We start from the raw sequence: 12,207 nt of genomic DNA, 5'->3' as shown, positions 1-12,207 counted from the left end.
TAAAAAAAAAATGGATGGTATTCCTGACATAAATGAGGGAATGTTTAATTCTACAAGGTGTCAGTGCCAGGCTATACCTTGAACAGTAGGAAAAGAGAATTATTAAAGCATTTTACTGATGTTATTTCAGTTAAACTGTGTCAACATGGCCTTTGATTCCTTCTTTTATGAAATTACCCTGTGTTCTTATGAGATATTTGAAATAATTAATATATGATATAATTCACTTTGTTATTAAATCAGTTTATAACAACTTAGTCTTAAGAAGTATTTTGGGGGCTCCTGGGTGGCTCAGTCATTTAAGTGCCTGATTCTTGATTTCTGCTCAGGTCATGAGGTCGACCCCCATGCTGGGCTCTGTGCTGGGTATGGAACATACCTAAGATTCTTTCTCTCTCTTTCCCTCTGCCCCCCTCCACACGCACTCTCCCTCACTCTCTCTAAAAAGAAGAAGAAAAGTATTATTTTGGCCTTAAAATCTCTAGTATCTACTTTAGAGAGATACATTGTCATTTAATTTGGAGCTCCATTCACTTTCAATAGAAAGTTTGCTAAACATGATTTAAAGTACAGGAATATTTCTCACAAATTAATGAGAGTGAGGGCAAAGGAAGACAATACACCATGTATTCTTAGCATCTTATTGATTGCAGCTAATGAATTGCAGTAACCTGGAATCCAGATTTGTTTTGTGTGTCTCAACATATCTATTGAGATGCTATCAGCTAGGAACACCTGGGGCACTCACCAGGGCTGATATTACTCTTGGCAGCCTCCATATATGTTTCCCCCACAAGAGCCAATGTTGTGTCCTCTGTGGTTCTTATGCTTGCAAGATGTGCTTTGCACCAACCATCAGGGATCTTTGATAAACAAGGTTATTACCCAAGTACTGGGGTGTAAAGGGCATACCCACAGGCCAGCAGCCAAGTTGTTGGCAGAGAGAGCGAGAAAGAGAGACTATGTGGACCTGGGGTTGTGCATTTATTGGGGTCAAGAGTGGGGCACCTACGGTTTCACAGATTCACTCTTTACTGGTGAATTTAGAACGAAAGAGTGGGAGTTAGAGAGCGGGAAAGGAAGTGGCCAGTTATTTAGTTACACAGGGATTTGTATAAAGAGAACTTCATGGGTGGGGAAGGCCTGTCTTCTTATCTTGTTGTGTAGCTAGTCTCTGTGTCATACAGATGGCAATATGTTTATTTGAGATGGGTGTCTGAAATGGATGCCTTGGCAATCAAAAGCTTAATGTCAGGCATTGCCATTACAATCAAAAAAGCTTATGGGGGAAATCGGAGGGGGAGATGAACTACAAGAGACGATAGACTCTGAAAAACAAACTGAGGGTTCTAGGGGGGAGGAGGGGGTGGGAGGATGGGTTAGCCTGGTGATGGGTATTAAAGAGGGCACGTTCTGCATGGAGCACTGGGTGTTATACACAAACAATGAATCATGGAACACTACATCAAAAACTAATGGTGTAATGTATGGTGATTAACATAACATAATAAAAAATTAATTAATTAATTAATTAAATCAGTTAACATAAAAAAAGCTTATTCCTAGGCACTTACACTGCAAGATTGCTTTATTTAGAAAAAAAGTAAAGATGACTATAAATAAAACCCTATAAGTAGCCTGTGACCATACTATTACTGTTCACTGTAACTGTTTATACTATGTCTCAAATTTATGTGTGTCATTAAATCCTTGTAGCACATCATCAGTACATAATAGCTTTCCTAGCACTAGAAATCTCACTTGTCACCCTTTTTTCACATTTTAAAAATTGTCTTATTTATTCCAATAGTTTTCCAAAACTTATATTTTATTGTTAAATATTCAGTTAGGCCAAAATTAGTTTTACTATTAAATTCTCAAAAGATAATATTAAGACTATTAAATGAACGCAGTTTACTCTGATTCTCACTAAATAAATAATTTTTTTCTCCTTTGCTAAGAACACAAGCATGCATAGACAAAATTAATGATTAAAAATATCAGGTAATAATATATGTTGCATGTAATTTAAACAAAGCATTATTATTTTTGTCAAACTGTTAATAGGCTTTTGTGAAAATATTTAAATTGTAACTTTTCTTATTTACATGGATGTATTTACAGTTGTTTGCCAGGATTTACTGGAAAAAACTGTGAGAAAGTAATTGACCACTGTAGACTGCTCAGCATCAACTGTCTGAATGAAGGATGGTGTTTCAATATAAGTGGAAGATTCAGAGTAAGTAATTTAATACATGGCAGAGTAATTTAGCACTTGAAAATACAATAGCTTCAGGCAGTCTGTATTTCAAATGCTTTTATTAATCTAAACCAGAGAATTATATCTTTATATGTATATTTAAACATGACTTATATAAAGTTTAGTAATGGAGGGGTGCCTGGGTGGCTCAGTTGTTAAGCGTCTGCCTTCGGCTCAGGTCATGATTCCAGGATCCTGGGATGAGCCCCGCATCGGGCTCCCTGCTCTGCGGGAAGCCTGCTTCTCCCCTGCTTGTGTTCCCTTCCTCCCTGTGTCTCTCTCTGTCAAATAAATAAAAATCTTTAAAAAATAAATAAAGTTTATACAGACCAATATCCCTGATGAACATGGATGCAAAAATTCTCACCAAAATACTAGCCAATAGGATCCAACAGTACATAAAAAGGATTATTCACCATGACCAAGTGGGATTTATCCCTGGGCTGCAAGGTTGATTCAACATCCGCAAATCAATCAATGTGATACAATACATTAACAAAAGAAAGAACAAGAATCATATGATCCTCTCAATAGATGTAGAAAAAGCTTTTGACAAAGTACAGCATCCTTTCTTGATCAAAACTCTTCAGAGTATAGGGATAGAGGGTACATACCTCAATATCATAAAAGCCATCTATGAAAAACCTACAGCAAATATTATTCTCAATGGGGAAAAACTGAGAGCTTTCCCCCTAAGGTCAGGAACGCGGCAGGGATGTCCACTATCACCACTGCTATTCAACATAGTATTGGAAGTCCTAGCCACAGCAATCAGACAACAAAAAGAAATCAAAGGCATCCAAATTGGCAAAGAAGAAGTCAAACTCTCACTCTTTGCAGATGATAGGATACTTTATGTGGAAAACCCAAAAGACTCCACCCCAAAACTGCTAGAACTCATACAGGAATTCAGTCAAGTGGCAGGATATAAAATCAATGCACAGAAGTCAGTGGCATTCCTATACACCAACAACAAGACAGAAGAAAGAGAAATTAAGGAGTCGATCCCATTTACAATTGCACCCAAAACCATAAGATACCTAGGAATAAATCTAACCAAAGAGACAAAGGATCTGTACTCAGAAAACTATAAAATACTCATGAAAGAAATTGAGGAAGACACAAAGAAATGGAAAAACGTTCCATGCTCATGGATTGGAAGAACAAATATTGTGAAGATGTCAATGCTACCTAGAGCAATCTACACATTCAATGCAATCCCCATCAAAATACCATCCACTTTTTTCAAAGAAATGGAACAAATAATCCTAAAATTTGTATGGAACCAGAAAAGACCCCGCATAGCCAGAGGAATATTGAAAAAGAAAAGCAAAGCCGGCGGCATCACAATTCCAGACTTCAAGCTCTATTACAAAGCTGTCATCATCAAGACAGCATGGTACTGGCACAAAAATAGACACATAGATCAATGGAACAGAATAGAGAGCCCAGAAATGGACCCTCAACTCTATGGTCAACTAATCTTTGACAAAGCAGGAAAGAATGTCCAATGGAACAAAGACAGTCTCTTCAACAAATGGTGTTGGGAAAATTGGATAGCCACATGCAGAAGAATGAAACTGGACCATTTCCTTACACCACACACAAAAATAGACTCCAAGTGGTTGAAAGACCTCAATGTGAGACAGGAGTCCATCAAAATCCTAAAGGAGAACACAGGCAGCAACCTCTTTGACCTCAACCGAAGCAACTTCTTCCTAGAAACATCGCCAAAGGCAAGGGAAGCAAGGGTAAAAATGAACTATTGGGACTTCATCAAGATAAAAAGCTTTTGCAAAGCAAAGGAAACAGTCAACAAAACCAAAAGACAACCGACAGAATGGGAGAAGATATTTGCAAATGACATATCAGATAAAGGGCTAGTATCCAAAATCTATAAAGAAGTCATCAAACTCAACACCCAAAGAACAAAGAATCCAATCAAGAAATGGGCAAAAGACATGAACAGACATTTTTCCAAAGAAGACATCCAAATGGCCAACAGACACATGAAAAAGTGCTCAATATCGCTCAGCATCAGGGAAATCCAAATCAAAACCTCAATGAGATGCCACCTCACACCAGTCAGAATGGCTAAAATTAACAAGTCAGGAAACGATAGATGTTGGCGGGGATGCGAAGAAAGGGGAACCCTCCTACACTGTTGGTGGGAATGCAAGCTGGTGCAGCCACTCTGGAAAACAGTATGGAGCGGGCGCCTGAGTGGCTCAGTTGGTTAAGCGACTGCCTTCGGCTCAGGTCATGATCCTGGAGTCCCGGGATCGAGTCCCGCATTGGGCTCCCTGCTCGGCAGGGAGTCTGCTTCTCCCTCTGACCCTCCTCCTTCTCATGCTCTCTGTCTCTCATTCTCTCTGTCTCAAATAAATAAATAAAATCTTTAAAAAAAAAATGGAAAACAGTATGGAGGTTCCTCAAAAAGTTGAAAATAGAGCTACCCTATGATCCAGCAATTGCACTACTGGGTATTTACCCCAAAGATACAAAAGTAGGGATCCGAAGGGGTACGTGCACCCCAATGTTTATAGAAGCAATGTCCACAATAGCCAAACTGTGGAAAGAGCCAAGATGTCCATCGACAGATGAATGGATAAAGAAGATGTGGTATATATATACAATGGAATATTATGCAGCCATCAAAAGGAATGAGATCTTGCCATTTGCAACGACGTGGATGGACCTGGAGGGTATTATGTTGAGTGAAACAAGTCAAAAAGAGAAAGACATGTATCATATGATCTCACTGATATGAGGAATTCTTAATTGCAGGAAACAAACTGAGTGTTGTTGGAGTGGGGGGTGGGGTGGGAGGGATGGGTTGACTGGGTGATAGACACTGGGGAGGGTATGTGCTCTGGTAAGCGCTGTGAATTGTGCAAGACTGTTGAATCTCAGATCTGTACCTCTGAAACAAATAATGCAATATATGTTAAGAAAAAAAAAAAGAAGAAGAAGAAGAAGGTAGAGGGAGGGGAAGAATGAAGCGGGGGAAATCGGAGGGGTAGACGAACCATGAGAGACGATGGACTCTGAAAAACAAACAGGGTTCTAGAGGGGAGGGGGGTGGGAGGATGGGTTGGCCTGGTGGTGGGTACTGAGGAGGGCACATTCTGCATGGAGCACTGGGTGTTGTGCACAAACAATGAATCATGGAACACTTCATCTAAAACTAATGATGTAATGTATGGGGATTAACATAAGAATAAAAAATTTTTAAAAAAAATAAATAAATAAAGTTTAGTAATGAAGATTTTTAACTTGTAAGAATTATGTTGGAAGGGCATTAACAAGAGTTCTAAGCAGTGTGTTTATTATAAAATAAGTATATAGCTAATTGAGTCTTGGCAATATATCTCTGTATATGTAAAACCACAGTTACTAATGCCATTAGGTCTTAAACTAGATGGAGAATAAAGTTAGTGAGATAGTTAGGATATACAAATACTCTTTTTATTGGTGGATAGTTTTTGAAATGACTTTACAAGTACACCAATGGGTGTGCGACAGACAGTAAGGCATATCTACAACTCAGCATTTCCACTTTCAGATATATCTATTGGAAATATTATCAGGCATGCACTGAAAGAGCCATATACAAGAATTTTCACACCAAATCTAAAACAAACTTAAAGCCTAAGGATACTGTATGGTGACTAACATAACACAATAAAAATAATAAATAAATAAATAAATAAATAAATAAATAAATAAATAAATAAATAAATAAATAATATTTTTTAAAAAGCCTATGGATAGGAGAGTGGAAAAATTCATCATGGCAGAATCACACCATGGTATTATAATGAGTAGTTAAAATTAGTGAACAATAGCTACAAGTATTAATATTTTAAATATCAAAACATAATGTTGAATTTCAAAATCTTACTGAAGACTGACATAGATAGCCTGATAATAATTAATTAAAATTTTTATACACAAGAAAGTCCATACTTTCTATGATTGATAAATATATAGCAAAAGTATAAACACACATATCAGAAATATACACACTGGCTTTACTAGAAGGGCTCTCTATAAAGAGATGTGGGGAAAAGATCATTGAGAGTACAGAAGGAACTTCTAATCCATTTATGATGCTTTATTTCTTAAAACTGTTTTGGTAAACAAGGACAGTAGGATTATGGCATTCATTTTATTGTTTTCTCTAAATACAAAATATTTTAATAAAATATTTTTAAAGTAATAAAAAGTCAATTTATGAAATGAATCATGGACAAATTTATGTGTATACTTCTGGAAACATATGCTAAAATATAAAAATGTTATTATGCAAGAACACATAGGATAAGAACATAACATTCATTTTACAGCTATAAAACGTTGATATTACAGCATGTCATTTATGGTCATTATTTCATTTGATCTTCACATAAATACCATTACATTTTATAGAAAATTAAAATGTCTATTGAGCTTTTAATATTTTCCCAAATTCATACATATTGGTAAGGATGGATAAAGCTAGATTTAAATTTATTCCAAGCAACTCTACAACTCATACTTTTAAGTACTATACATAACTACTTTCAGTATAAAGAATGTACTAGCATCTCTTTTTCCTTTAAAATATATTTACCCTTTCCTTAATAGGAAATTGTCTAATTGAAATGTCTTTCCTGCTTTGGTTTGAATTTCTTTTATATTATATTATTTATATTTGGGCTTTGGTTTCTGTTTTGTCTTGAGATAGTCTCTGAGAATTTATCTCTGACTTTTATTTTTAAATTTCTCTTCCTTCACCATCATTTCTTCCTGGAAAATCTCACCTGTTCTTGTATGTCAACAATTATCTATATGTTACTGACTCTAAATCCAGTTTTAATTTCTTTTTTAAGGAACTAGACTGGACTTACTATCACCTTGCCAAATCTGCTTTTTCTATAATTCTACTTTAAGTTTAATGACTTTTCATTAGATAAAATATTAGCAAGAAGGAAATGCTATTGGCCTTCCCATTGGGTTAAAATTTAGGTGATGACGAAGATAATGTGCATTACGAATGTTTTTAACACTATAATATTTTTTCAAAAATATGTTTTTCCCTACTGACTAATAATCTTAGTTATGGATATATTGAAGTTTTGAAATAGTTTATATTCAATTAACTTAATTTATATTTTCATGATACTTAAGTTCAATGTGATATATTAAAGAAAATAAAATATATATTATAGTCAAATTATTTTTAGCTTGTAAATATAAAATGCATTTTTGGAATTTTTAACTGATATTTGTTTTTCTACTCTAATTTTGCATTATTAACTTTTGAATATATCGACCAAATTCAAGGAGACTATATGATAAACTATAATATTTTAGGAAGAGATTTGACTATTTCTCCTCCTATTTGGAGAAAACAAATATATTTATATTCAGAGCAAAGAAGAGAGCAGGCATAATGCAAGCAAAATGATACACTTAAATTCAACTATATCCAGGATCACAGTAAATATAAATTGATTACACACTTCAGTTACTAGGCAGAGATTATTAATGGTACCTGAAGCAAAACTCAAATGTTGAAAAGATACTCATTTTATATAAAAAAGATAGAGACATATTGAAAGTAAAATAATGAGAGAGATAAATAAAAATTAGGCAAATTAAATACTGGTATAGTTTTATTAATAAGGTAGATTTCAATATCAGGAACTATCAAAGATGGGGGACTTTATTTCACAAAAATAAGTGGGTCAACTAATCATACTGAGTTATACATTTAATAAAAGAGATTCAAAATATATGAACCAGAAACTGACATAATCCAAAAAAGGAATAAGTAAAAGTAAAATTATATTTGAGAGATGAATACTTTCCTTTCAGTAATTGGTAGAATAAGTAGACAGAAAATCGGGAGGGATATACAAAATGTGAATAGTACTATCAATCCACTTACCTAAATGACTACAAAATGGTACACACAACAGTTGCAGATTACTTATTCTTCTCAACAACACATGTACCTTATTCAGAGGCCTTTTTCATTATGGGGGAGCTGAGGGCCGTAGCTGGGGCATTTCCCGTGTGCCTCCAGGGAGACCTCTTTATGTAGGGGGGCCTTGACTGAGCCAAATTTTCCACATTGACTTAATACTTTTCCACCCCTAGCCCTCTTTCTCTACCTTTCCACCAAGTCCATAGTCAAGAGCCTTTTCTTCAGGGCAATGAGAGGGTTCCCTCATCTGTGTTGCAGCCACTGGATCTTGCCTCATGTTGTTCCTCTGGGGGGAAAAATACCTGGAGCCTCTTTGTTCCTGTTAACAGCACTGTGGCAATAAGTGAATAAAGGCTTGAATATTACTATTTTCACTTCGGCTCTATGCCCTAAGTGATCTCCTTGACCCTTGATTGCTTGCCAAGAAATTAAAAAACACTCTGTCATAGTGGGGCATATTTGTTACTTCATGCAAAATTATATGTATACTATATCAGTAATTTTTAAAGAAAAAACAATAAATTTCAACAGTAGATTTTTATAAATAATCTTTAGATAAAAATGCAAATGGAAAATAAGCACACTTTTAAAATGTTCAAATAGATGAAATATCATTTAAGGCAGTATGGACATACCGTTTTATACTTTTCCATCAAAACACAAAAGTATACATATTTATTGCAACAGTATTTTCGCATGTATTCAGGGAAAATAGGACCACCAGTTGGCAATTTAGCGTATATACCTAAAGTTTTTTCATCTGTAATAATTCAGAAATACCTGAAAATAGCTGTAATAATCTAGAAATACCTGAAGTAAGAAAGCAGGATTATATTAAACATGTGTAGAAAATATTCACTATATTGTTGTTTATTTTAGAATAGAAATAATCAAATTAAGCAACGAGAATAGCTTAAATATTATAATGTGTCCCCATAATAGAATACACCTCCAATTTAGACTATGTTTTTCAAGTGTATTGGGATATTTGGAAAATACTCAGATCGAAATGGCTATATTATTCTAACTGTAATTTGGGTTTAGATGTGTATATGTAAGGTATTTATCTTCTTGTAATAAAATAAAATATGTATTTCCTGTGTTGTGGGAAAGGTCAACAGGCATGGCAGCACTACTCCCACAGAGATTATCCATTGGGTTTCACCTCCCAGAGTGTTCAGACATCATGAAAGATTATATATCAAGAGCCCAGGCTTTTCCAGGCAGTAAGAAGTGCAGGGGGTTGGAGGAGCCAGTTAGATGGCACAAGGTGATACAGTTTCTGACTTACCCATCCCCATAATCACTCAAGACTTTGTCATTTTAAATAAATGTAAATTTTCCCTATAGATTTGCATTTTAATGGAAAGAGTGAAATATCTGAGGCCTGTAATCTATATAGTCTAGGAACAAGTTAATACACACAGGGACAGGGAAGCAGGGAGCCACAGAGAATCATGGGGAAGAATGGCTTAGGGAATCACAGAGAGACTCTGAGTTAAAATCCAGATCTAACTTAACACCAAGGTTAACCAGAGTTGTGTTGGCAAGTGGAGGCTGGATGATATTTGTATTGTACAGATATGCATAATATGGGCTAAAAGGAAATAAACCAACAATGTGAAAGTGGTCTACTCCTGTTAATGGAATTAGATGAAAATTATAATCAGAAAAAATGATTTACTTCTTTTGAATATACATTTAATTGTAGTATTGTGAAGGATAAAACATATTCCATAATTACTTTAAGATTAGGAAGTTTATATTAAATGCAATAGGATGGACAATATTAAGTGTAAAAAAAAAGTATGTCAGAACCTTATTAATTCTAAGCCATGCTCCTCATCATGAGTTAAATTTCCCTTTTTTCAATTCATTTTCTCTATAATTAAAGTGGCAGAAGGATGCTGAACTTTCTCACTGAAATTGTGATGAGGAATTTCTAATCAAGCATTTTCACAATGTCAATATTAATCTCAATAGTAATAATATAAATAGCCACATGATAAAACAATTGTTATACCCCAAATGAGAGTCAGATTTCCAATAGCCACCAAAAATAAATCATTGAAAAAAATTAAGAACTCAAACAGGGAGAGAACTGTTCTGATTGTCATTTTCATGTTTATAAAAATGAAAAAATTACAGCCACTAAATTAAAAATATGATTGATACTATGCACACAATAAACTAAAAATATAGGCACTGTGCGATTAAATGCTATTTACATCACCTCATAGCAATGATTCAGGGTTTCTTAGAGTTTCAGTGATTTACTAATAAATTTAATTTCATTTTAATAGATATTATACATAGTTAGAGCCACAATTTCTGGTCTGTGCCTATCCAAATATATTATAACTTCCTAATGTTATGGCAGAATTGTTGACTGCTGCTTTTTATACCATCAAAAAAAATACCATGAGAGCTTTATATACAGCTCCTTTGGTTCTCTTGTTTTATAACTGGTCCTGGGATGCAGATATAAGAAAGCAGTTTATGTTTTATCTCATCTTTTTAAGTTTCCTATAAGGTTTCACTGGGGAACCAACAAAAAAACAAAATTTAAAACTCATCTAGTTTAACTTTACCATCTGTTTCATTCCTCTTCTCTATTTCCATCCTCTAGTTAAATCTTTTTTTTTTTTTACAATAATTTGCAGCAAGCGTGACTTATGCAAACTCATACTGAACACTGAGAGAAGTAAAGCTCAAATTAGAATTCCATATGAATACAATTTGCATTTGGGGTAGGAGTTAGAGTTTTAAAATTTTAGTTGCAACAACAGAAAATCTAAACAGAATATTTCTCTCTCTCTTTCAATCTCTCCCTCTCTCTTTCTCTCTCTTTCACACACACATATGCACACAAGAATTTGAAGTCTCACAAAATTAGGCTTTTCAGGGGCTAGATCAGGTAAGCATTAAACCGGAGGCTCAATGTTCATATTCCTTCTAGCTCACACTAAAATAGCAACAGTGCCCTCGAAGTTCCCAGAAGAAACCAGGCATACTCTGTTCTGCCTCAGGGCCTTTATCTTAAAGATTTTGACCCAAATTTCTGGTTTGTGGGGTTTTTCATTCTGTTTAGGTATTTTCTCAAATGTTTACCTTTTCAGTGAGTTCTTCCATAGACACCCAGTGGAAAATGTTAAATACTCACTTCTGGTTCATACATGTCATCTCCTTTTTTTAGTTTCTTTTTAACAACCATTGCCATCCAGTTTCCCAGATAACAGTATAGTTCTTCACATATCTTTTTCATTGTCTATAAGTGTATATTAGGCTGAAATTTAAGCTCTTTGTAGGTAGATATCTTTGTTTCTTTGTACAGGACTACCCTTCTTCCAGGGAAGGCAGCAAAATTTCAGCAAAGGCAAGTCATGCCAAGTGTAGCAGATGGGAACCTCTTTGGAAGGATGCTTCTATGTAGGAAGAACACAACCTCCACAAACTGACCAACAGGAGACATCTCTCTTAGTAATAGGGTAGTCAAAGCTAACTTGACACTGAATTTGGGGAGAGATACATTTGGTGAAGACGGAAAGAATTATGTGATACACAAAATACCCCTCAATGTTGGTTTTTTTTTTAATGTAAAAAAATGTAAAGGTCAACAAATCAAAGAAAGGAATGCTGGATAAGCTAAATATGTTATAGACACTCAAAATATTAGTTTGCACACATACACAAAATGAAAAAATCTAATATTTACACTATGATCTGCTACTAAAGCCTAAGTTGAACAGAAAAGCTGAAACTATTTCCTACTGGCCCATAACTATCCTTAGCTCGTAAAGGTACCTTGTAATTGTACCCTCAACCAGAAAAATACAGCAATACGTTCATTCTTTATCAATCCTCAGAGACATTTCTTGAGGTTTAGAGAATGGATGGATAGTGCCATAGTTTGTGGTGAGAGATATAGACATCTCTGGAAAAGAATAGGTAAGGTCAGATACAAAAGATCCCA

At 34.8% G+C, this 12,207-nt stretch overlaps 1 protein-coding gene across 1 annotated transcript in view; it reads left to right on the top strand.

Annotated features, from left to right (window-relative positions):
• EYS (eyes shut homolog) overlaps positions 1–12,207 on the top strand; it is a 164,857-nt gene that overhangs the window by 112,730 nt on the left and 39,920 nt on the right. Inside the window, 1 exon segment of the mRNA XM_045865411.2 lies at positions 2,125–2,239. Coding sequence (XP_045721367.2) covers positions 2,125–2,239 — 115 coding nt within the window.

The sequence above is a fragment of the Mirounga angustirostris genome, unplaced genomic scaffold (assembly GCF_029215605.1).
Source record: "Mirounga angustirostris isolate CCGP_5_RB_7025 unplaced genomic scaffold, mMirAng1.0.hap1 SCAF_8, whole genome shotgun sequence".
Lineage (NCBI taxonomy): Eukaryota > Metazoa > Chordata > Mammalia > Carnivora > Phocidae > Mirounga > Mirounga angustirostris.
This window is presented reverse-complemented; position numbering and strand designations above follow the sequence as displayed.